Source organism: Micromys minutus, assembly GCF_963924665.1.
Source record: "Micromys minutus genome assembly, chromosome: 32".
Lineage (NCBI taxonomy): Eukaryota > Metazoa > Chordata > Mammalia > Rodentia > Muridae > Micromys > Micromys minutus.
In genome coordinates this window covers 25,690,191-25,718,095 of record NC_137967.1, presented here as the reverse complement: position 1 = coordinate 25,718,095, position 27,905 = coordinate 25,690,191, and the positions used below count along the sequence as shown (strand labels likewise).

General features: G+C 38.6%; 1 protein-coding gene across 2 annotated transcripts; it reads right to left on the bottom strand.

The window, feature by feature from the left end:
• Positions 1–441: 441 nt before the first annotated feature.
• Positions 442–27,819, bottom strand: LOC308413459 (uncharacterized protein). Of its 2 annotated transcripts, XM_080908448.1 has the most exons (5): positions 27,620–27,819; positions 22,533–22,601; positions 6,532–6,602; positions 3,812–3,938; positions 442–2,682 (listed from the first exon to the last, which is right to left on the bottom strand). In XM_080908448.1, the coding sequence occupies exons 3-5, from the start codon at positions 6,559–6,561 to the stop codon at positions 1,286–1,288; spliced, it is 1,554 nt and encodes a 517-aa protein (XP_080764574.1). In that variant the 5' UTR covers positions 6,562–6,602; positions 22,533–22,601; positions 27,620–27,819; the 3' UTR covers positions 442–1,285. The 2 variants fall into 2 exon arrangements, with proteins under 2 accessions (XP_080764574.1, XP_080764573.1); XM_080908447.1 differs by lacking the exon at positions 22,533–22,601.
• Positions 27,820–27,905: the final 86 nt, after the last annotated feature.

Here is a 27,905-nt window from a genome sequence, read left to right as displayed (position 1 = left end):
AGTAAGCCTTGAACACTGCACACAATCTTCCATATTCTATTTAACACAAATGCATTCTCTCTAGTACAGTGGTTTCAACTTTCCTAATGCTGCAGCAGAATCACACAACTCAATGTATTCTTATACAGGCAGACGTACCTAGAGACATAAGAATGGTGTCTCAGTCCTGAGATCATTGAAAATAAGTATTTACCTTTGGACTTTAGCAATCCCCACAGGAAGATCATTCCACCCTCAAAGGGGTTGCCAATCCCAGGATGAAAAACACTGCTCTCATATTAATGTCATGTTCCAAGTTTGCAGAAAATCTTAGTGGATTCAGCTATGCTTTGTGAGAGGCATTTTATGGGAAAATGCAACATATATACTTATCTACCCACCCCAAGTGGAGACTGAAAACAAACAAATGCAACTTGTTGAATCAATGAGATTTATTGGAGTTACACACAAGAGTATGGGCAAGGAGTTAGTGGTCAAAACCAAAAAATTCAAATAGAGTTGCTATCCTAAAACTAGAAACCAGCATATGATACAGATAATGAATACTGGACATTTGGAGGAAACTGCCCATCTGTAGGCACATCTACAAGACAAAGAGCATCCTATCTTGGTGGCTTTTACATATCCTCTTTTACAAAGTATAATGAGTTTTTTCATTTAAATTAGACATACAGAATGCTACTGGTGTCATTATTTTGAGAGGCTTATTATTAATATTACTAACCTGCAGTGGTAATTCCTATTGCATTGTATATTTCAGTTCCAAAGAACTGTTACAGAATACCATCACATTTTTCTGGCTTCCCCACTTAGTTCTTATTATGAACTACTTTAAGGGTGAACAAGTAAAACGTTTTAAAGAATTTCTTTCATTGTCATGTTTTTCGAGGTTCTATTAGCATAAGTGCATGATAGTTTCTAAGATTTGAACATTTACATATAGGTTTTCACAAGTTTCTTAATTTCATAACAAATTCCTTAGGACAGAGCCTGAAGTGCCACAAAAATACTGCCTGCATAAAGCACATGCCACACTTTTCTCAGTGCAACCTTTTTCCCCACCATGAGTTACAAGATATTTTCTTAGACCTAAGATTCTGAAAAAGAACTGTTCTCATACAATTGATCTGTATGGTTTCTCTCCTCTATGTTCTCTCAGATGTATCCTAAGAGATAACAGTAAAAGATCTGCACATGTACTACATTTGTAAGGTCTCTTTCCTATATGTACTAGCTGATGGCTTCTAAGATGATCTTTCTTCATAAAGGATTTGTCTCATTCACCTCATTTGTGATGTTTCTCTACTGAATGCATTATCTGATGGGTGCTAATATTACATTTATGGGTAAAAAAATTATCACATTCATCATATTTATACAGTTTCTCTGCTGCATGTGCTCTCTGATGAATACTAAGGCTGCATTTTTGGGTAAAGCATTTGTCACATTCACTACAATTGTATAGTTTACCTCCTATGTGAATTCGCTGATGAATTTTAAGTTCACTCTTCAAGGTAAAGCATTTGTCACATTCACTACACTTATAAGGTTTCTCTCCTGTATGAATTCTCTGATGTCTTCTAAGATCGCCTTTCTGGGTGAAGCATTTGTCACATTCATTACATTTGTAAGGTTTCTCTCCTGTATGAATTCTCTGATGTCTTCTAAGAATGTCATTCTGGGTGAAACACTTGTCACATTCATTACATTTGTAAGGTTTTTCTCCTGTATGAATTCTCTGATGTCTTCTAAGATTGCCTTTCTGTGTAAAAGATTTGATACATTCACTACATTTGTAAGGTTTTCCTCCTGTATGAATTCGCTGATGAATTCCAAGGTCACTTTTGACAGTAAAGCATTTCTCACATTCATTACATTTGTAAGGTTTCTCTCCTGTATGAATTCTATGATGAATAATAAGATCTCCTTTCCGTGTAAAGCATTTGGTACATTCAGTACATTTGTAAGGTTTCTCTCCTGTATGAATTCTCTGATGGATTCTAAGATTGCGTTTTCGGTTAAAAGATTTGATACATTCACAACATTTGTAAGGTTTTCCTCCCGTATGAATTCGTTGATGACTTCTAAGACCACCTTTGTGGGTAAAACATTTGCCACATTCACTACATTTGTAAGGTTTCTCTCCTGTATGAATTCTCTCATGAATAATAACGTCTCCTTTTCGGGTAAAGCATTTGTCACATTTACTACATTTGTAAGGTTTCTCTCCTGTATGAATTCTCTGATGACTCCAAAGATCTCCTTTGCGGGTAAAGCATTTGTCACATTTACTGCATTTGTAAGGTTTATTTCCACTGTTGGTTTGTTTAAACTTGAATTCATGTTTAGTGTCAAAAACCTTATCAAATTCTGTCTTGTGTTCTTTTTGTCCTATGTGGATCCCTTGATAAAGACTAATGACAGAGCACAAATTTAAACAGTTTACACAATTTTTACATCTGCAAGGTTCTTTGGTGTTTACAGAATCATGTCTGTTTATGTATGATGATATAAGAGAAATATCAGTGTGACTAGTCTTATAAGATGTACTTTGGGTGGGTTCATGGATGGGGTTTACAAGTGCGTGACATTTGTAAGACTGGATATTCACATGCTGGTAGACAATACACGGTGTGTCTTCATCCAAGACATTCTCATATTTATGAGATAAGCGATGACTCTCTGAAAGAAAGTGCAATTAGAGATGACAAGTATCAACAGATGAGTAAGAGAATATCATGTTTGCTGAATCTAAGGTAAATTAGCCATTCTCAAGGACAGGAATCGCAAGAGAGGCTTTTCTTGTTTCACAATCATTACATAGATGCTTACAAGAACCACAAATCTGTTTCAAATGACTGGAAATACAAATCACCTTCTAATTCTTATTTAACACAGTGCTTTGCAGAAGGTAGGATGAATAGATGAAAGGAGCTCACTGAAAAATCATATAAGCAAAATTTCTCTGTTTTCTTCTCCATGTGCTGTGATATAATGCCATAGTAGCTTTGGTCAGCTAGGAATTCATTATGTAATCCATACTGGCATGAAACTAATGATGTAAAAAATTGTGTTATGCGTCTTCTCTCGCTGAGGAAAGATCAGGCATTCCTGTGCTGTGTATGTGTCGGGGGTCTGAGAGCAGCTCATGTATGTTGCCTGGTTGGTGGCTCAGTGTCTGAGAGATCACAGATGTACCTAATCCTCAAGAAACTTGAGAAGGGCTGGTGGGGAGGGCATATCCTTTTGAAGACAGTGAAGAGGAGGAATGAGATGAGGAACTATGGAAGGGTGGATGGACAAGGGGTAACGACTGGACTAAAAAAATAAAGACAGTAAAAAAACCCCAAAACTAAATTAAAAAGAAACCAGTTTGTACCAGTATTAAACAGAGATCAGAGGTCAAAAAGTAAATAAATAAGCTACAAAAACTTTCTCATCACCACCAGACCATTCTCCATTTGAAACATTCTGCATTTTAAAAATTCAAAACTAAATGAATACCTAAAACCAATAATAAAATTAAAATATTCCAGTTAATATGTATATAGAAATATATTTTTTGCTCTCAATATTAAATTTCTTACAACTGGGAACTTGTGATTAAAGTAGATACACAGTTTGGAGAGATTACATAGAATATAACACCTATTCCTTTTTCTAAGAATGGAGAGAAATAGAAAGACAATAAAAAGTTTGGGGTTATCCTTATTCTAGAAGTCTCTAGAAATTTCAGAGAGTTTACATAAACACAAAGTAGGTAAATTCAATGAATGAATCAGCGATTCTACCTCAAGAAGACAATTCTTACCCACAAAAAATAGATTGTTGTAATTCTCCAACATCACATCCAAATACAATCCCCTCTGAGCACAGTCAAGACATTCCCATTCCTCCTGTGAGAAGTCCACAGCCACGTCCTTGAATGTTAACAGACCCTGTAATTGAAAAATACTTGTTTATCATGTACTGCTGAAAAACACAAGTGTTTTCCTAGATATAAAAGACCTAAAGAATATGAAGAAATTTGTGATGAGTCATGGCAAATATGCTAAGACAAACATCTTCTACAAATGTTGAAATGTGTCAGAAGTAAAGCATTGTGGCTCTTATACATAGACAGTGTATAGAATGAAATGCTATATTCCTTATATTTATGATGTCCCTCCCCTACATGAATTTTCTGATATTTTGTACAACCTAAGCCACAGATGAAGGATATGCCACCATCACTTCATTTGAAATTCTGTCTGAAATTTGGATTCTATAATTCAAAATTGTTTCCCGGCACCCACATGGAACTACACAAAAGATTTTTAATAAAAATTCTTTGAAATACAATGCTCTTTTCCGAACTCTAGAGACGGGAAGGATACATAGGACATGTACAAACATTCAAAAAAATGTAGCAATATATATATATATATATAATTAAATTTGAATTTTAATAAAAGATGCTATCTAAAATAGTCATAGACTATATTCCAAATAATAAAGTAAATAGAAATAACACTACTAGACAGCATTATTTAATTTTTTTCTCAACATTGCCATATGCAATACAGATATTAACAATTTCAAAAATTCCATATGGTCTTTCACTATGAATTATTGTTTTCCGTGTAAATAAATGACAGTGCATTCAGATAAAGTAGAATCATTTTATTTGATCTAATCAAGTTTTTAACTGAAAAAATTATACTAATTATCCAGGAATTTTTAAAAAACATTATTGCTCATGAGACTGACTTAACTGAAAATTTGAATCTTGAAATGTTAACTATATTTTGTTGTTTTTCCACACCCACTGCAGCTCCCATGTGTGACTTCAGTTCCAAGATACTGATTCTGATCTCAGGCATTCAGGGGCTTAATGTATCATTCAGTGTATATAAAATAAGCAGATGAGCGCTTATAAACTTCAAATAAAATATTATTGTAAAGAAACATCACGACAAACATTCTGATTTTTTCCCTATGTAATACAAGCTTGAAAGAGAGAAAACAATATAGGGAGGATGGAACATTATTTCTGCTAAGGAAAAAAAAGAAATGAATAATAGGGGAACATTTATTCATGATTGAAATTGATGACTTTTCCACATGACCAAGGCAATAATCTCCAAAAAATTCTTACTAACATATTCAAGTTAGAGACAGTAGTGTTTATACTATGATACCGACAAGAAAACAAAAATAATTATATATATACTGAAAAGTTTCCTCATTGTCTTAGGGTTTTATTATTGAGAAGAGACACCAAGACAAAGGCAACTCTTAAAAAGGACAACAGGTAATTGGGACTGACTTACGGGTTCTGAGGTTCTATCATCATGGAGGGAAGCATGGCAGAGTCAAGGCAGGCTTGTGATGGTTTACATATGTTTAGGCCAGGAAGTGGCACTATTAGGAGGTGTGGCCTTGTTGGAGTAGATCTGTAATTGTGGGTGTGAGCTTAATATCCTAGTACTAGCTGCCTGGAAGTGGGTATTCTGCTAGCAGCCTTCAGATGAAGATGTAGAGATCTTAGATCCTCCTGCACCATGCCTGCCTGGATAATGGATTGAACCTCTGAACCTATACTCCATCCCCAATTAACTATTGTCCTTATAAGAGTTGTCTTGGTCATGGTGTCTGTTCAGAGCAGTAAAACCCTAACTAAGACAGCACTGGAGGAGGTTAAGATTTCTATATCTTCACCAAGGGAAGTCAGGAGCAAACTGGCTTCAGTCAGCCAGAAAAATATCAAGGCCCACGCCCACAGTTCCATACTTCCTCTGACAAGGTCACACCTAATCTAACAAGGCCATTCCCTAGGTCATGTCATTCATATTCAAACCATCACATTCACTGAGACTGAGCAGAACTTCTCCCAAGACAAACAGATTTCAAATGTCAAAAAACCGGTGATCACTGTGTCACATAAAATGCCAAAAAGAGATACCAGATTACTGAAATCTACATCAGCCTATGAACACATCTGCTCTTGCCAGAGATAGCCACACATTCCCTCCATCATTTGTGCCTCTAGGGACCCAAAATATTTATTATTAGGATTTAAAACACCGAGTGTATTCTAATTCTACTCTTCCATAAATTCTACCCTTTCATATATTGCTCAGTGATGTCACTGAATATGTATCTAAATTCACAAGGTTATTTCTGAAAACTTGACTACTTCTGAAATGCAATTTATATGATACAGGAGACCTTCCTTTCCCACTAATATTAAAGGACACAAGTACATCCAATGTAGAAATTGGACATAAGTATATTTTTTGAACACCATTTTTAATACATTGTCTTTCAGAACTGCAGATGCTTGGAAATTTATTTCTTCACAGTATAACATCCAGTGAAAACATAATCGGGCGAGGCTGTGCTAGTCCTATTATAAGTGTAAGATCTTTGATTATTGGAGAAGAACAAAAATAAATCACAGAAAACAAACAATTTATGTAACATTACTAACGTCGTGAACAGTTTAAATAATATAAAGAATTTTCAAAAAAATGCAGACAGGACACTAACCTGGGGAGCATTTACCGGAGGAGCATTCATTCTTCTTATTCTTCTTCGAGTTTATGTCTCAGCAATATAGACTAGAATTCAAACCAAAAGTTTTACATCAAGGTTGCAAAAATTAAAAGCTAAAATTAATACAACTCTGCTACGGACAATGCTAAACACAGAAAAAGACACAAAAATGAAAATGATACAAGAATACTTGTCAATATTCCTACAGATGTGGCAAGGAAAATTATTACAATCTCAGACCTTTTCCAAACCTCAGCAATCAAGAGGCATGAACATAGAGCAAATGTATACCTGCTGCAAAACACTACTACTCAACGTTATTACTGGCAATTTACCATTCAAGGACCGGAGTCAGGGACACATGGCTAGCAGGTTCTAAGATGGATGCCTAGCATTAAATGGAGGCTTATCACACTAGTGAACAATATCTGACCCTTTGTTCAAATTTCATTCCATTCTACCTGGAAGATACAGTGCATCTGTTTTCCATGTTTCCTGTTGTTGTGGAGTATACACAGAAATTCTAACTGCCAAACACCATATTTTGCTGAAGCTAATTGTCATCAGATCTAGTTACTGCCATTTTCGTCATCATCATCATCTAAGAACACTTTATGAAGTAAATATATCTTTCTAATTTACTCTTCTGTTCAATGTTGAATTCTTTTCTAAGTTGCTTTTGTACAAGAAAGAATACTGATCACTCAAAATTTACATGAATGCATTTATAAGTAGAATATTACAATTCAGGATACACGTCTTCACATGGAATGTCCACAAGCTAAATCTTCTAAGCCAGTGGATCTCTATGTTTTTCATCTATGACCTTTTAATACACTACCAGGAACTTGTAAACCAAGGTGGTAGACAAGCCTGTAGATTGCTACTGGAGTGGTATATCAGTTATTAATACCACCAGAAATGTGTGTCTATGGTAGTCACAACACAGGGTAAAAATAACTGTTGTAAGCAATGTCAAGGCAGAATAACCAAGAAACACGCATGGCAGAAACGCTGTGATGGCTGCTATGTATAAGGGGGTATGTATAGAGATAAGATGAATCATTACAGGATATGACCTTGGAGGAAAGATTTACTCATTATGTCATGTGTGTCAAAATCACTTTTGGAAACACTGTGCTAGACATGCATATATCTGTGTCTTGGTATATTGTTCCAGCCAGCTCTCAGGTTCCCAAACTGAGTAATGACTCTAATCAGACTCCTCAACTCCTCACTGTTACACATTTCCTCTATGATGATGACCCATATAAACACATAAAAATAGGAATGTGTGACATGGGACTTCTGCCATATATACCTATACATACACATTCACACCACGCATACAGATATACTTATGTATATAAGATAAGGACTCATTCTTAATGTTAAAATACTATTACTACACAAAGTTCTTATGAACACTGATATTAGCATATATGCAACTCTTTAAATGTATTATATTGACCTTATATATTAAATAGTTCTCCAAATACTTAACAGTCTCATCCTATGTCACTTTCTATATAGTTTAGGGTGACAATGGGAAACACCAGAAGGATGACATGCTGTAGAAAATTATACAAAGCTACTGATAATTAAAGAGGAAAATCTAGTTTCCTATAAACAAGTGAAAATAAACTTTTTTGTCATAAAACTAGGCCATGCAAGTGCTGACACAGTGTTTCCAGTAAAAATGTCTGAAGACTGGACAGAATCTGCAATGAATTCTTCAATTCTTTTAGAAAAGCTATAATAATCTTGAAGAAACTTGCTGAATAAAGAATGAAAAGGAATATTATACAGTCATCAAAAAAGCTGGCTTCACCTTGACACAGAAGGCAGATAAGCAAAAATGAAAACACAAAACAAGCAAAAAACCAACAACAAACCACCACCACCACTAACAACAAAAGCATGGACCAGTTACAAGGGTGTACATTAACCAAGAGATTCTAATGCATAGAGAAAGAGACCTCAGGTTGACTTCATGCCAAGGATACAAGACCGTGCAACACACAAAACCAAATAATTCAAGACCATATATCTATGAAAGGCCTTGGGCAAATTATCACATTAGCTCACTATGAAACTGTGAGGAATGTCATAGTCCATGTTTTTCCAACACTACAGCACTTGGGTGCTGGGCTTCAGGAAGTGCTGTGATACTGCTCTGGGGGTGGAAAGACACAATCTAAGATGGGGAACTGAACTTAGGGTCCACAGGCCCACAACAAGGTTCAGACCAGGACTCCCAAAAGTCCTGGACATCTAGGCATAGCTGAGTTGTGAGTAGTTGGTAGTGGAGGCAGGGGCTTGCAGGGTGAGGACAGTGTCTAGGGGGTAAAAGGGAGTTCCGGTTTAGCTCCCTGATGTTTGTCCTTAGCTTGACAGCAGCTGTCTACGGGCACAGATGGGCCTTCTACATAAGACTTTAAAACAGCAGCTATGTAGGCAAAGGCTTTCTCCTTGCTTCTCAAGGTGGTTCTCAAGGAAAGAGACCATCCCTGTTTATCCATGCTCACTGTGCAAAATGAATGCATACCAACCTCTCAGGACGGAACAGAGATTAAATACCTTTTGCAGGAAGAAATGTCTGGAAACAGAAGCTTATTGGTTAACCCCCGCCCCCCAGGTATCTCATTAGCATGGAAAACTGTTTTGGGCTACAGGACAAACATCAGAAATGTGGCCTGTAGATTGTCCTGAAGCTGTATTTTAATGTTAATTCCACTTCCCCAAGACACGTTGGCTAGTCACATGACTCCAATGGAACCCTCCCATTTTAATTAGTAAAATAAAGGAAAGCCAGTGACTGGGTGGGGTAAGGGAAGTTGAGAGGGCAGAAGAGGTAAGAGGACAGAGATCAGAGGTCGGAGAGGTCAGAGGAGGTGAGAGGACGGAAGGGGAAGGTCATGGCAACATGGAGCTTCCCAGGGACCAGCTGGACACAGATGGGATTTATTGGTGTTCAAAAGCTACAAACATTAGGATTTTATAGATCTAGCGTTTTATATGAAGGGCAGTTTGTATCTTTGTCTATTTGATGTAATCTTGTTTGTGGATTGAGAGTTGAACATATAAACCTGTATGAAAAGCTATCAGGTTGTAGAGTTGAGTTTGTGTGGGATTTTGGGGTACAGAAAAGCCCTGGACATAGGCAGAGAACAGGCGGCGGTAATCCATCAAGGTAAGGCATCTGAGAGGACAAATTGGGCTGGTGGCGGCTCGGACTGGACGTCAGAGGAACGCAGGGCTCCGAACCAAAACCGGGCCTGAGTGAGACCTCAGGGACCGTTTAAGAGACAAAACGTCTTATTTTTAAATATTTACAGCAACAGTGGCACATGTTCCTGGCCAGAAATCTAAGATGGAGCAGGGAGGTATCTAATATCTCTCAGGTGGATATACTGGAGTCTCAAACCAACTTTACCTTACCAAATTCACTTGCACAGTTCATCATAGCACATGAGAGCAGAAGGAACGTAAACAGAGAAATCAAGATGGTAGCCAACGTCCCAACCCTGTCTTTACAAACTCTGGCAACAGCTGTCGTCTTTCTACTGTCAGCACTCAGAAGAGAACCAAGGACGTGCAACTGTTCCACAATAACTCACAACAGTGCACCGCTGCTTAGAGAGCAAGCAAGGCAACAACAGGACAATGAAAAAGTTGTTTACCACAAAATAAGGGACTCATAAACAGTGGTTTCCTCAAATATGAAACCACCATGTGAAAAGAATTAAGAATTTAAAATTATTCAGTCAGACTTTATATCTGGCAACCTATTTATAGTATAAGAAAATGTCAGTGAGTCAAATACAGTTTTAAAAGTATAATTTGTCTGAATTGATCATAGGAATTCTACACAATGCTGTCAATTATATTTTGTATGTTGAGCTGCTTTTCTGTTTGAAATTGGTAATTTCTGTTGCCGTGAATGGACTAACAACATTTTCAATGTGACAAATACGAAAACAAGGAAAGCATTTTTTCCCAAAATACATAATTTGGAAAACAAACTCAGAAACTACAAACATTCACAAGAAAGTTCCAATCTGACAATACTCTTAATAAGCTATATTATACAAGAATACAAGATACAAGAAAATATCACTTTGCTTTACACGTTCCTAGAAAATAAGCTGAGAAGTCAGCATAATACTGTCTAAACATGTTATAGATATGCTAGTGTAGAATTCAAACCGCTAAAAGTGCTCTGTAAACTACTGGGCAAAAAAAAAAAAAAAAAAAAAAAATCATTAGTGGCTACCTTCACATGCTAACATTTACCTGGGTTCTATAAGAAAGCAGGCTGAACAAGCCAGGAGAAGCAAGCCAGTAAGTAACATCCCTCCATGGCCTCTGCATCAGCTCCTGCTTCCTGACCTGCTTGAGTTCCAGTCCTGACTTCCTTTGGTGATGAACAGCCAAGTGGAAGTGTAAGCTGAATAATCCTCTTTCTCCCCAACTTGCTTCTTGGTCATGATGTTTGTACAGGAATAGAAACCTTGACTAAGACAATCTATTTTGTACCTATATTATTTCTTAGTTGCCAATAGCTTATGACACAAAAAGACTCACAGGGCCTTAATTGTAACCCTTTCTATAAAGGGTTCAATAATTTTTAGTATAAACTGAAGAATTCTATAGTCATTATTAGAATTTAAGAAATTATATATTTGTCTACATAGTCTTACTATAAGATAGTACATCTTCATTGATCTGCCAAAAAATCTGCCCAATAGGGTAGGCTAATTTCCAGGAATTGTTCTATCAATAAGAAGAATCAATTCTCAGATGAAGTCTCTTGGGCCTTGTCTCCAAGAGCTCATCAATTGTAGATCATGAAAAAACAGTAGACTATCTTACTGTCTACTAGCCTTAGCCTCTCACCTAGATGGCTTCTGACAAAAGGTTTAATCCATTATCACCATGGCTGAAAGCATAGGAGTGTGCAGGCAGCTATGAACCTGCACAAGGAGCTGAGAATTCTATATTTTGATCTGTATGCAGTAAAATGAAGACTGAGATACACTGTCATGGCCTGAGCTTCTCACATCTCAAATCTAATACTATTACCCACTTCCTCCAAGGCCATGCTGCCTAAGAGTCCAGCTCGCTGTGATGAAGTACTCAAGCACATGGCCCTTTGAGAGCCAGTCTATTCACACGACCACATTCCACTCCATGGCTCCCAAATGCTTGTAGCCACACATACTGCAGAAATGCATTCGGGTCAACTTTACAAGTCTCTACACTTTTTAACAGTCTCAACCGTATTTAAAAGTTCAGAGTTAACTTTCTCTTCCAAGAGTCATGCAATCAAAATGAAATACCCTGTCAAAATCAAAATGAAAAGGCAGACCACATACTTTTAACATACAATGGCTCAGGGTATATATTACCTTTCCCAAAAGTGATGTATGTCCTTTATAGTGACACACTTCCCCCAACAAGGCCACACTTCCTAATAATGTCAATCCCTGGGCCAATCATATTTAAATTGCCATAATCTACTTTTTGGCACCCATAAGCTTCTTCAAACATATGGAGGTCATACCAAGCCATAGCATAATTAGAAATATATTTACTCCAACTTCTGCCAGGCATCAGCCCTTGCACTTCTTTCTTGATTCCAATTATTTCATTCATTGCCTAAATGTGGCTGTCCTGGAACTTGCTCTGCAGACTGACCTTGAACTCAGAGATCTGCATGGCTCTATCTCCTGAATGCTGGGGTTAAAGGTGCTGTCCACCTGTGGACTTTAGCTTTTATCTACCTTAAATGCTCTCTGTATCAGGCTGGCCTTGAACTCAAGAGATCTCCTTGCCCATCTCCTAAGAGTAAAGATGTGTACACACCCTCTTCCGTTCAGAACCATGTGGCTGCCTATCTCTCATGCACACTAGAATGAGTGTGACGGTTGTTTTAGTGCACTTCCCACATGTGGAATGAAGTTTGTTGAGTTTGATTAAGAACACAATTAACACAGAGTCCTTAATCCAACTTACTTTTACTAATGCAGGTGCTGGATGACAGCATTTTACTGAAACATAAATTATTCCACAATTAGGGTGGATCCTCACAGAAGCTATTGCTATGTACTCAACTATATCATCAGACGATAAATCTTTTCCACATTACAATGATCATCAGAATGCAAGACTGTTTTCACCACCTACAAACTAATCAATGGAAGACACAGAGAAAGAAAATGATAATGTCAGTAGTTACATGAAAGCCCTGTTATAAAATATGACATTTGCCGAGTATAGAAGCTCTCAGAAATGTGAGAACAGAAGAAACATACCTCAGAATAATGAAAACAAACAGAAGCACAGTTAGAGCAAATAGTACAAAAAGAACAACCAGAACTCTTCCTCTAATCAGGTCTAACTCACCAAAGTGTATCAGTGTACACATATGTCAAGAAGGACAGAAAATTTTAAAGGAATCAACATAGGAGAGTCAGAAAGCAAGAGGCTTTGGAAAAAAAGCCTAAAAACCTCAAATCAGAGCACTCAAGGTTGTCCTACAAATATCTTAGCCTTCCAGGTTGTATCACCCACAGAATCAAAAACTGCTATGCAGATTTTGTTCCTGTTTGCTACAATTCCAATCAACCAGACAAGGGATACCCACTGATGTCATCGTAGCAAGATGATTTTGTGGGTAAAAGAAAGCTTTCTAGTTCAGTCTGAAATCAGCTCCAGAGGGTATGGAGGGTACAGGTTGTCCACGGAACTTCGAAAAATCCAATGATAAAGAACAGGAGGACACAGAAGAGACTCTGCCACTGACATTTCCTACATGTTCAAACGGGCTGGATCACACTCATAGGGAGTAAGTATGTTTTGGCTTCTAGTCTGTGTCAAAGAAACTTTGCTTCAACAGGCAACCGTTATTTCAGAAACTCAGAACAAACCAAATACTGCCGACTGACATACATAGCTAAAATTGGAAATCCATGTTACCTAATATCCAGGATTATTCTCAGTGACATTTTCAAGAATCATTAATGAAATAAAACCTGGCAAAACCAAATTTGCCAAATTCGTGTTCTCTTTCTACTGTCAACTTGAGCCCCATCTCATCTCACCCCTTGCTCAATCCCTCTAACACACACATCCTTTGCTATGGTCTGGTCTCCTCTCTCTTCACCATGCAGAGCTCTTAGCTCATTCACAGGTGAGAATTTTGTCCTGACCTATAGTGCATCTAATAACAGTAAAAGCAGAGTGACCTGATATCTTCATATAACGTGTGATTTCATTGGGGATGAAAAGACTGACTTTGTCAGAACCAGTCTGACTCCAGGACAGGCTGCAAATTAGCAGTTTGGGAGACTAGGCCGAAGTTTCTGTTCCTCAGAACTGGAAAACTCCAAAAACAAGTCAATAATAAAGCTACACCACCTAGCCAGAGCCAGTCTCACTGGCACCGAATCAGGAACTGCAGGAGCTGCTCCACCATGTAGCTTAAGCCAAATATAACTAGTCAGCGAAAGTCTCCCAAATTCTCCAAACCCTTAACAAATGAAAAGGGCGTCCATGCCCTGGACACACAGTCAACTAACCTAGGGGAAAAGGTCAAAGTCACCCACTCCCACACTAGCAGGCTTTAAACTAACCTTGCAAAGTCCAGACCTGTCTTCTACCTCCATGTATGGTGGACCCCTGCATACCTCAAATACTATATGAGTTTGGGGTATCATTCTTTGCAAATCACAGATCCTTACATGTGGTGGTTCATTTGGAACTTTCTTAAGTCCCCTGAACCAAATAGTTGAGTGTTTTTTGTTTGTCCTTTTCCTATCAGTAAGTCCAGGTACCTGGTTCTCTGTCAACTTGTCATTCTCTGTTTCTGGTTTAATCTTGAAGCCAAAAGGGGGAAAGTGGGTGTGTATTTTGTCACCCAGCCAGGGTCTACAGAGGATGTTCCCGAAACTCCCATATGTGAGAACTTTTAATTCTCGCTGATTTCTGAATCAGCTGTGGTTCTGATGGCTTTCCATGTACAGGAAGGAAGACTGTCTGAAACAGTTTTGCTTTTGTTTCCCTGGAAATGTGATTTTGTGATTGTGTGTATTCTGTCTGTGCTTTTGGTCTTCCTGTACATGTCTTTCTTTGATTCCTAAGAAGAGACTGGGACAGAGCACCTCACTAAGCTTAGTCCTGACCCATTTTAAGGAGTTCCACAAAGTTGCAAAAGACTCGGGTCTGGTTGTTTGTCTTCTGCAGGAATGAACATAGCCAGGAGGAAAATGTTCATCTCCCACAATCTAAAAGGTGGAGGCTACTGTCCATGAGGCCAAGGAGCAACCAGACCAAGTGCTGTATACCAGCACATGGCAGTGCCAGGCCAGGAGTCCCTGTTTGGTTGAAATTCTTTCTGTCATCAGCTGTGATGTTCCCAACCTTCCATTTCTGCAGGAGGCTCAGCCTCCAACCTTGCTTCTTCTCTCTGTCCCCAAGGAGGATTCCAGACCACCTTCTTACATCACCGCTCCTGCTCCTCCTATTCAACCAGAGTAGGTAGAGAAAAGAGCAGTCACCGACTCTCTTGACTCTACTTGGAATCCGAGTACTCTTGGGCTCATACTGCCAAGAGAGCTCTCTCTACTATGACCTTCCTCCTCCAGGCTGCGGCATCCCTACATATACAGAGGAATGCTAGTAATGATGTTTACAATATGTCTTTTAGATTCAGTCATGCTAACTTAGCAGCCCAACTGAGATGATTTTCAGCAACTGTTTCAGGTCTTCTTCATGACAGAGGGAAAGAGAGAAAATCTTGGAAGCTGCCCAGAAATTGGTTCTGTGAGCAAATAGGCTGCCCATCCAAATGCAGACTGAACTGACACTGAAGTAGCCTTCTCCATGTCTCGAACTTCCTGGGACTGTAACCCTGATGGTCGTAAGGAGAGGATCTTGGTCTACTGGGGAGTCATCTAAGGTAATTCAGCTGATGGAGGGAAAAGATGAAAACTCCAGAGTATACCTAGAAAAACTCTGTGAAGCCTATACGAGGACACAAGGGGGCAGTAAAGACAAGCTAGAACAGACCCCTGAAATAAACATAGCTTTAAAATTTTTTTTTTAAAGTATTATTGGAAGCAACGGCACTGAGCTTCATGGGCACTCACAAACATTCCACCTGTATGTGGATGAGAGAAAGGGGATAGCAAAACCAAGTGCTCACCCAAACTTCAGGACCATGGACAAGACCTCTGGCTATGTATCTAAGAAACTGAACTGGGTGGCCCAAGGATGGCCAGCCTGCCTCTGGAGACCTTGGGTCTTACCTGCTTTGAAATACTATATGGAAGAACCGTTCCTATGCTGCCTAACCCCGTCTGACAATGCAGCTGAATATGACTAACGTAAGTTCGTGAAATTCCTGGGTGCTGTCCATAGGAGCCCAGAAACAAACTGAGGCTGTGAAAAAAGCACAGGCTCCGTCTACCGGGGTCCCCGTTACAATCCGATTTCATCAAGTGGGTCTTCCTTGTCCATATTTACCTTCCAGTCTCCTGACACTAAGCTTCAAGAAAGAGGGAAACAGGCCACCGGGGTGGGGGTGGGGTACAGGTTATGTTTGGGGATTGAGAGGATATAAAAAAGAAGGGGAATCTTAAGGAGGAATTCTGTACCTTGTCTGACTAGTTGATAGACAGGTTCCAGGAGTATTTTGAACCCAGTAAGTTTCAGTTAAAGCCAGATCCCCAGCCCTGCCCACATCTAATCCCATTTCCACCCCTATCTTTTGCTCCAGTTTACCACCTGGATCATAAACTCTACAACTGTTGGAAGCTACGTTCTAGGTATTTAACTCGTTTTATCCAGACTTGACACAGGACTGTTGGTTACCCTTAAACACCGAGTCTGCATACTATGAAGCAATAGCAGACCCTGGGAACTATTCACAGACCACAGACAGTACTCAGTGTTAAGGGCAACAACAACCAAAAAGAGGTAAGCTGATCTTACAGTCAATGAAAGGACAAGGCCTTTGTATTGGAAATTAGAAACCTGCAGAACATTCACATCTCTGCAATCCCATTCTAACTCCTGTCAACAGAGAATACATATAACCATTCCCTCCAGAGGATACTTGGTGGGCTTGTGCATCAGAACTCATTCCTCAAATTTATAGCTTGGCTCTAAATATACTGTCTGATTATCCATCCTGATATAGCTAGTTCCCCCAAATAACTTACTATACAGGGGAAGCCATTCCCAATCCATTAGACTGTGCAGGTTACAGAAGAGTTGCTGTGACTGGTACTGTGTTATCCCTGCTTGTTACAGTAGCTAGAGCAGCTGGCACAGCAGGGTTAGCGTTAACACTGCAAGATAAGAATTACAGAAACTTACACATTGCAATAGATCACGATATAAGAGGGAATAGAAACATCTAATAATACTCTACAAGAGTGTCTTTCCTCTCTGGATGAAGTAATTTTACAAATTAGAAGAGGCTTAGATTTATTTATTTATTTATTCTGCAAGGTGGCTTATAATGCTATGTTTGGGCTGACCACTCAAGAGTATTCAGAAAAAATATGTCTCAGATTAGAAAAAGATTAAATTAGAGGAAATTAGAAAGAGAACAGTCTCAGGGCTGATATGAATTCCTTTTTTTAAAAATCAGTCTCCTAGGTGGGCCACACTTGTTTCAGCTTTTACTGGCCTAGTCACCTTTCTGATACTGGCCCTGATCTGTGGACCCTGAATAATAAATGCTTTAGTCAAGTTTGTTACAAAAACAGATTTCTACTGTTCAATCAATAGCAATACCAGACCATAAAAGCATCTCCAAAATTCAAGATGGCTTAGTATTCAAATGGGAAGTTATTTTTTTTCCTGTTTCTTTTCATTATATCAAACATATTATGGCAATAATGCCAGGAATAAAAATTAAGGAATTTGTTAATTTAAAAATTGTTCAGTGTTACAACACCAGAAGCTTAAAAAATATTGGCTTTTAAAATCCATCCCCTCCTTTCAGTTTATCTGAGCTCTGGCGAGGCTCCAGCAGTCCAAAGACAGATAAGAGTTCTCTCAGCCAAGCACTCTACTGTTCTAACCTGTTCTTGTCCTGACACTAGCTTCAGAGTAAACTAAACCATATTGGAAACTCACATTCTGTTGTGTAAGGTAAGACTAGGGACAGAGATGGGTGCTAGCCACCTGGACCCCATCACCTGCCTGTCTGCCAAGAGGTCTGAAAAAACACCAGACACTGGTAAGACCAACCCAATAACCACACCCGTTAGGACCCACACAGAGCCCAGCAGGCTTGGGGTCTATTGCACTCTGTCAGACGACCATTAACTTTCCAGTTTGCAGTTCTACCTGTACCATTTTGGAGTACCTGCTGCCTGTCTAGCAGGAGGTCTGCCCTAATCAAAGACACAGACTTGCATGCCTGGCCCCAAACACCACAGTCTGCCTTTCTCCCAGGAGGTCTGCCCTAACCAGGTACACAGGAGGCCTGCGCTCTAAATTGAGACACACAGGCCAGCTAACACCAGATAAATAACCAGAAGGCAAGGGTAAGAACATAAGCAACAGAAACCAATGTAATTTGACACCATCAGAACTCAGCTCTCCTACCGCAGCAAGCCCTACATACCCTAGCACACGGGAAGACCAAGTCTCCAACCTAAAATCCTAGCTCATGAAAATGATAGAAGCCTGTAAGGAGAATACAAACATTCTCTTAAAGAAATACAGGGAACACAGGTAAACATGTAGAAGACCTTATTGAGGAAACAAATATATCCATTAAAGAAATACAGGAAAACATAAACACAGGTGTAGGAATTGAACAAATCAGTCCAACAGTCAAAAATGGAAATAGAAACGATAAAGAAATAAATAATAGAGGGAATCCTGGAGATGAAACCCTAGGAAAGAAAACAGGAACTACAGACACAGTTATCACCAACAGAATACAAGAGATAGAAGAGAGACTTTCAGGTGAAGAAGGTATCAAAGAAGTTACTAATACATCAAAGAAAAGGCAAAGTGTAAAAAGTTCCTAACCCAAAATGCCCAGGAAATTTGGGATACAATGAAACTATGAATAGTAAGAATAGAAGAGGGTGAAGTTTCCCAGTTCAAAGGGCCAGAAAACATGTTCGACAAAATCATACAAGAAAATTTTTCCAACCTAAAGAAGGGATGGCCATAAATGCACAAGAAGCCTACAGAACATCAAATACATTGGACCAGAAAAGAAAATCCTCCCACCACATAATCAAAATACTAAATTACAGAACAAAGAAAGAATATTAAAAGCTGTAAAAAAAAGAAAAAAAATGCCATGTAATGTATGAAGGCAGACCTTTCAGAATTACACCAAACTTGTTAACAGAGACTCTAAAAACCAAAAAATCCTGGACAAATGTATTACAGACCCCAAGAAAACACAGTTCCAGCCCAGGCTACTATAAATAGCAAAACTATTATCAACATAGATGGAGAAACCAAGATATTGTATAACAAAACCAAATTTAAAGTGTATTTTTCTAGTTATGGAGCCTTATAGGGGATACTAAAGGAAAACTCCAACACAAAGTGGGTAACTATACCCAAGGAAACATAAACATCATCAACAACAAACACACAAGAAGATAACAATACACACAGAATACCACCCCCAACAATGCAAATAACAGGAACTAACAATCATTGGTCACAACTGCCACATAGCCATAGATAATGTAATATATCCTGGTGTAACTCTAACCAAGCAACTAAAAGATCTGTGTGATAAAAACTTCAAATCCCTGAAGAAAAAACATAGAAGACCCCAGAAAATGGAAAGATTACCCATGCTCATGGATTGGTAGGATTAACATAGTGAAAACAGCCATTTTATCATAATCAATTGACAGTCAACGCAATCCTCATCAAAATTCCCACACATTATTTTACAGATCTTGAAAACGTAATTCTCATCTCCATATGCAAAACCAAACTACCGAGAATAGCTAAAACAAAAACAAAAACAAAAAAACCCTGTCTAATAAAAGAACATCAGGAGGAATCGCCATGCCTGACCTCAAGCTGTACTACAGAGCAGTAGTGATAAAAACTGTGTTTTACTGGTTCAGAGACAAACAAGTCAATCAGTGGAATAGAACTGAAGACCTAGAAATAAACTCAAAGATCTAAGGATACTTCATCTTTTACAAAGAAGCCAAACACACACAGTGGAAAAAAGAAAGCATCTTCAACAAATGTTCCAACGGGTGTTCTAATTGGTGGTCTCCATGTAGAAGAATGCAAATTCATTCACATCGATCGTCTTACATAAAGCTCAAGTCCCAGTGGATAAAGAACCTCAACATAAAACCAGGTATTCTGAATCTAATAAAAGATGAAGCAGGAAAAAGCCCTGAACCCATTGGCAGAGGGGAAAATTTACTGAACAGAAAATTTTTTATCATTTATATAACTGCCCAATTAAAAAAGTCTTGTACAATGTTACTGCTTTATTTATTTATTCAGTTAAAACCAAACTGTATACAAAACAAGAAGGAAATAGTTAAAAAACAACAACAAAAAATCCCACCTAACAAAAAAAAAAAAAAAAAAAAAAATAGAGGTCTGTAAAATAGAAACTTAACTGCCCTTAAGAAATTGAGGATGACCTGGGAAAATAAAAAAATCTTGCATGCACATGAAATAGAATATATTATAGTGAAAATGGCAATATTAAAGATTTCTATGATTAACTCAAAACCCATGGCAAAGCCCATGATTCATGTTACCATGTAAACAGTAAAGGTTAAGAGACTCCTAAGAATGTACCTTGAGCATGCTGAGCAACTACAAAAGCATAGAGCAAGCTTGAGTCATAGCATCTCTGTGTTCAGAGGACACTACCGATGTACAAGAAAAATGGCAACTTGGCAAAACACCCAAGCATCAGATTCAGAACGAGCTCAAGCACCAATGACCAACTGAGTTTCACCAACATACCCAAAAGTTATGGTACCATATAGGGAGCCTCACCAGCGAGTGTTATACGTAAACAACATATATCCATTAATGAAGCAAGGTCAAATTCAATGAACTGGTAAAACTCATACAGTGACACAAGGAAAAATAAATTCATATGCAGACATAGCGGCCTAGCTTTTGAATAGACTATAGATTATCAACACGCCCAAAGTAGAACCAACCACCATAACTGCCTTCAATTGAAAATGTGAAGGGAAATGATAGTAACTGAATTATGAAGAAACATCCTATAGAATGAAGAAATTTATAGCACACATTTCATAGTATAATAAATACTCAGATATTACCATGTTAAAAAAACACACAAAGTCAATAGTTTTGTAATAAAAAAGACCATGCTAAAAAGAAGAGCCATAATTTAACAGTACATACGTTATAAATTTAGTTATGAAGAAATGGATATTTAATGTACACCAAGATCTCCTTTTTGTCTAGTCAGTGTCTACACTCAAGGTTCTAAACAATAACAAAAGTTGGAGACAATTTAGGAGGAAGAACAGAGAGAAACTGTCATAGGAATCCAACTCCCTGCAGCCACCAGGCAAGTCACTGTGCAGCTTCCTGAAAGAACAAACAAGCAAAAAGAGAAAATACTACTCAGGTTTCTAAAGGAATCAAATACATTGCAAAATATCAAAGAATAGCAAAGCAACCCAGAAAGAGGAAAAGAAATGTCAGAAAGAAAAATTATTAAAATGGTTTGTGTTTCTATGTTCCAGTGATTTGTGAATAAATACAGATAATATTCCCCAAACCACACATGAAAATAAAATACAGTTTCTAAAAGAGAAACACACTAAACTCAAAATATACACTTTCTATGTAAGTACTTACTTCAAATATAAGGCTACAAAGGCTTAAGAGTGAAGAAATATTTTGTCGAGATTTGCTGCTGAAGAGGGTTGGTTACAATTGTGGTAGGTAAGAGGAGAAGCCAGACCTATCCACATACAAAACACAATATATAAACCCAGGATCAAATGGTCCATTTCCAGAGGGCTATGTGATCAACATTTCACAAAGCACTTCCCCAAATACATACAACAATCAATGACAAAATCGTAGGAAGCAGAGACAGTGATACAGCAAAGCTTCAATGTCCACCACTGAGAAAGATGCCAATGAACAGCACAGGAAACCCAGACTGCCTAGCAGGCCTCTAGAAAATCATACACACAACAGCAGAAGATGCTCAGTCTACCCAAGCCTCAGCCACCATACTTCACTGTGGCCATAACATAGAAATAGAACAAGTTTACACACCTAGTAAAGATCAATGTTTAAAACGTGCCTTCGCTAAGAGCTCCATTCTCCCGGAATACCCACACAACAGTACAGAACAGAAACACCTAAGAGACTGACTCACTACTAGCATGTTTTCATTCAAACATGTGAAAAATATAAAAACATGTTTGTGTTTTGTAAAGAGTTCTAGGTAATTTATACCTAGATCCCACACACGTTTTATATACATAAAAAGTATCTTTCTTAAATTCATAAAATTGTGAGAAACTGCAAGACTTTAAAAATTATGAGAGGAACAAACCCAGAGGTGATTTGAAAATACATAAAAAGTGATGGTACACAGACCATGCACTGTTGGGGTAAAGACACATAACGGGGTCACAGTAAGCCAATGCTGATGTAGCTTATGAAATGAGAAAATTAACCTTAAAAATCATAGAATCTGATGAAACTACAAAATGTTCCAAAACCCTCAGAGCAGGGAAACCAAGAGACATCAATAGTTCTACCTAAACACTGCATTAAAATTGTAGTAATAAATCCTGTTAATACTGGTATGAAGACTTAACCAGTGATGTGAATGGAAGAGGGAAAGTGTCCTATGCAAAGTCAAATACATCATATTTGTCTCTGATATTAATAATAGTCTTTAATCACTTGAGCCCCACCCCATCCCTTCCTATAGTACGTCAGGGCCTCTAACAGACCTGGATCTTTGCTACAGCTTCCTCTGTTCACCATCTGGGGCTTGCTCTTCAGACTGCGCACCATGAGACCTGCACACAGAAAAGAGACTGAGTCTTCAGAAAGCACCTGAAACTTTTCATGGAATAAAGAAAAGATGCACTATATCTGCCACGTGGATAACCAAGAAGAGAGAAAATAGTATGTGTACACACACACACACACACACACACACAATCTATCACTCATCCTCTGAAAACTTCACTTTGTGAAATGTGAGACTCATTCACACAAGGTATAGAAATGCACAATAATTTTTGCAGGAACCTGATGCAGAGCTAGAAAGATTAGAAAAAAATTATTTGTATCCATAGAAATTTGACTGCTGCATGACTCCAGTAGGAGATTAATAGAAAAAGCCCTGTCACCAGGGTCTAGGCTTGCCCACTTAAGTTTACAGTCACAGCACTGAAAGTCAACAAACCCTGAAATAACAAACAACAATTTGGCCACTTACTCATGGGCAGAATGTTTTTTTCCCCCCTTGGGTTTTTTTTTTTTTTTAACCAAGGAGACACTTGTCATATCTACAATGATTTTTTTTAAACCATGAAATTCTCTAATAATTTCTCTGTGTTATAGGAACATAAAGCCTTAGGCCTTAAAGTGTATCGTAAGAACTCGGCATATGTAGACACATTTCTGACAGCTGTAGTTGCAACCAACACTTTTCTGGTTTCTGGAGAGAACTAGAATCCAGGTAACCAGCGCAAAGTTAAGGACTACTTAGAAATGGTGGATTTTCATTTCACTATGGCCTGGATCTGTTTTGAAGCAAGTCTCCTAGATGCTCCCACTACAACCTGGTCACAATCACACGTTTCCTTTCTTATCCTTAATTACATTTGTAGATCTGCCCAATGCTTTTGTTTTTCCTGCCAATCTCCTGGTCCTGAGACTGGTCCCTCTCACCCAGTCTTCGGTTGCCTTCCACACAGCTCCAGCCGTCAGGGTGCCCTGGAGCAGCTCTGCACAGCCTTCCCATAGTCTTGTGCCAGCCTAGACTAGAACTGATATCTGAGCTTCATGGTGACTTCTGAACTCCTCAGATAAAAGATATGCAGCCTAACTTCTTAGCTTGGAATATGAGCCTCCTGAGCTAAAAATGCTATGAAACAGAAAAGGCCAACCAACTCGCTAACTTCTGACTTCTTGTGTTCCCATTTCCAACACAAAATACTAAAAATAAGTCAAAGTGTCCTAGACTCATCATAATCATCGTGTTCGCCTGGGCATCTCTGTTGTGATAAAGATCCCAACATGCTAGACATTACAGAAGAAAATGTTCTTGGCTTTTACACACTATTTGAGGGTCTCACTCTTTGGTGAATCTTAGAACCTTGCAGAAGAAGACGACAGCAAGCTTGAGGACATGGTAGAATATGGAGATGATTCAGCCAAAGAAACATGTACTTAAAATAAAGTGCTCCATGCAAGAAGCAATTGTTGAAGCTAAAGGTGCAATTTCAGCAGCACTGTCTACATCTGTATGAAATGCCTTAAATTTCTGACAGAGTAACTGACTCTGGAGAGCTGTACTGGGAAGCCGAACAATCATAGTCTCAGTATGAAAATTATGTAACACACACAGACACACAGACACACAGACACACACACACACACAGACACAAATACACACACAGACACACACACACACACAGACACAAACACACACACACAGACAGACAGACACAGACATACACACACACACACACACACAGACAGACACAGACACACACACACACACACACACACACACACACACACACACACACACACACACCCTCTTTATCCTTCCCTCACACACCTCCACTACTGTAAGTCAAATATCTGGAATCAAAGTGTTAGCAATATTGATGTGAGGAATGCCAGTCAGAAACCCAGGATTTTAAAGGGATAAACATGTCTAGGGCAGTCTGTGGTCTCTCGGCCCACTACCATCAGCCTAATGGTGGATTCATTCAGCCTGTACCACTTTCACTGCTACATGGTGATATTGCTGAATCAGAAACAAGTCTGTGCTCTTGAAAGCATGCCAAAGTTGCTCTATATGAAGCACGAAAAAAATCCACTTTTAAAACTCACAAGTGTAAAAGCTTGTGCTGTCTAAGGTGGCAAACAAGGTATTTTGGCACACCCATAAAGGATTCAATCCCAAGGATGTATACAAACACATGGAAAGTGAAGAGCTCGAATGAATTACAAATGGGTCCAGACAGAGGTGAGAAAGAAACTGAACAGAGTGACCTCTCCCAGCAACTTAGCAGTACACTGAAAACTCACACACATTAAATAATCACATCCAAGAGAAGTAGACAACAAGAAATTATGAAATAAAGGATTTAAATCAATAAAATAGACTCGCAGAGAAGAATACTACGAATCGGTGAAAAAAACTGGTTCTTTGGCAAAACCCAACAAGTTTAATAAACCCTCATTCGAAGTAACTGAAAGGTAGAGAAAGAATATGCATATTAACAAAATCAGAAAGAAAATAGAAACAAATCCACATATATCAAGAAAATCCAGAGAATCATAATATATAATTTAAAAACCCCTACTCCAACAAACTGTAAACACCTAAAAGAAATGGATACTTTTTATCCATAGGTAACACATTCCTAAGAGAAATCAACATTCAATAAAAAATAGGTCTGTTTAGTCCATAGGGAAATAGAAGTAGCCATTAAAAGAATATTAACAAACGATCAAATGGCACATTTCCAGAAAACTATATGATCAACATGAATGCATTTCACAAAAGTTTCCAAATACATAAAACCAGCAAGGACAAGTGTAGGAAACAGAGACGGTGATAGAGGTAAGCTGCAATGTCACCATGAAGGACGACCATGAGAAACAGTAACGAGCAGCAGGCCTCCAGAAAACATCCATACAACCGCAGAAGACACGCATTGTCCCGGATCCACGTCAGAAGTGAGGAAGGTGCGGCGGTGCAAACCTTTCATCCCAGCGAGATTTCTAAGTTCAAGGGAAGCCTATCTACAGAGTCCCAGAACTGCCAGGACTACACAAAGTGTCTCATAAAAACAGCAATAACAACAACAAAAACGTCTTTAAATCTAGTAAAGACCAAACTTGGAAAACTTGGTCTTTACGAACTTTGAATGCTGACATGAGCAGAAGGCAGAAGAACACATAAAGACCCGACACTGACACTGCTGGCTCTCATGTTCTCACTCACTCATGTGAACAAAGGATGCTTTTAAGATTCGAAAATACTACAGACATTTTGAAATAGAAATAAAGTCTTCTGAGCGCATTCATGAAATGAGAAACCACGAAGAATTTTTAAAAATGTAAGAGAAGAATCAAAAATCAAGGGTGATTTCAAAATATGATTAAAATTATAGCAGTAGAAAATATTGACAGTTGACTAGAAGACGGATGACACCAGTTATCAATGGGAAGCTGTATAGACAGAGTTCAATGTTCTGTAGAAATATTAACCAAATCTTATCAAAATTCTGTTTCCATTATCTTAGGAATTAGAGAAATTAACTATAAAAGAAAAAAAAAACTTAAAGAAAATGCAAATGCTCCAAAACTAAAAGAGCAGGAAAAACTAAGAGGCATCAATTGTTCTGACAAACATTACAATTATAATAGTGAAAATATTTATTATTGGTAAGAAGATAGGATCAGTGACATGAATGGAAGGGCCATGGCATCCTTCACATACAAAAACAAATTAAATTATATTTGACTCTGTATATTAATGATTACATGGAGAATCTTCTAGTACCTATAATGAGAATATTCTCAGTGTAACTATGCAAAAATACTTGGAAGGAAATAGAATCTGGCTAAATGAATCTCATGTCCTTTTTTACTGTCACTTGAGCCTCTCCCCATCCCTTCCTCAGTCCATACAGTTTCCTCTCTTCACCATCCAGAGCTCTCAGACTCTAGGGTGAGCAGGATGTGGCTCTGCATGTGGGGAAGTCTTCAAAAAGGACCCAAAACTTGTCCTGGAACAAAAATAAATGATGTTCCAAAGGATAAAAACGAAGGAGAGAGAAAATATTACAGATAAAAATGTCCCTTTTCCTCTAACGATTTCACTGTACTCTATGAGATGTGAGACTCAGTCACACACAGCTCAGACACATGCACAGTCATCCTCCCTTGATCCCTGAGGACGAGCTGGAAGACTGCCACAAAACTACTGTCACCTACAGAAACCAGACTGCTGCACTTGTCCAAAGAAAGATCTCTGTAGGCTACTGAATGTTAACAAACCCTAAAGTAAGTATATAAATAAATAAATACAACAGTTTGCCACATTGTTTATGGGTAGACTGCTTTGCTTCAACAGAAGAGACTTTTTTTTTTCAGATGTGTGATCCTAATTGTACAATAGATGCTTTCTAAAACTTAAATCTATAGTGGGTTTTCTAATTACGAAAACAGTGTGGTCTGATAACACTCACAGAGCAATACGGGGCTTGCCTGGACCTAAGTTGTACCATAAGAACTGAGCATATGAAGACATTTCTGAATGCTCTACTTACATCCTAAACTGCATACAACTCGGATGAAAATTCTATGGGCACGAAAAATTCATAGGCTCTAAAAAATGTGCTTAGTAAATATTAAGGTTTACCATAGCAGTACATAAAGTTTATTGTTTTTTGGTTCAAAAAATCTGCACTGGTTCTTCATATGATTATTATATATGCAAAGCTCTCCTAAGCACGATAAAAAGGCATTCTATTGAATAAGCAATTAGTAAAACACAGAAGTTAGAAAGCATGAATAAATTTACATTCCGTAAGCTTTGTAATGGACACAATAGCAAACAGCAGATAAGGCAACTGCGCTACCATTTTTTAATGAGTTACTTATGACTGAATATTCTTGTAACTGTAAATGAAAAAAATCTCGATAAACCCCCACTACACAGGATCTCAACTTCCCGACAGCGGTGACACACGCACAACAGAACCGTGAGAGCAGCGTCCTCAGGAGCAGCTGCGGAAATCACGCCCCGCCCCCTCCGCGTCCCCAGCCCCGCAGCCCCTCTGACCTGGGAGGCTCCGGGGTCGCGGGGCTCCGGTCCGCCGTGCCGGGCTGACGGCTGACTCCCAGCCCGCAGGAAACTGCGTCTCAACAGTTTTCCGGTTTCCGGAGGAAACTAGGACCGAAGAACCAGCGCTCGGTTCGAGTATACATGGATTACGCAGGTAGCAAGGGAAAGGGTGGATTCTCATGTCGCTCGGGCCTGGATTGCTGGAGCTGGTGACGTAGAAAGTACGTAGCTGGACGGACTCTCCGGTACTAATTAATGAGGCGAAGGCGGGCCTGACCGCCGC

Coding starts and splice junctions, on each gene's coding strand:
- LOC308413459 (XM_080908448.1), bottom strand. CDS start 6,561: ATGAATGCTCCTCCGGTAAATGCTCCCCAG. Junction 3,939..6,531: donor CTCCGGTAAATGCTCCCCAG/GTTAGTGTCCTG, acceptor TTTCAATTACAG/GGTCTGTTAACATTCAAGGA. Junction 2,683..3,811: donor CAACAATCTATTTTTTGTGG/GTAAGAATTGTC, acceptor ACTTTCTTTCAG/AGAGTCATCGCTTATCTCAT.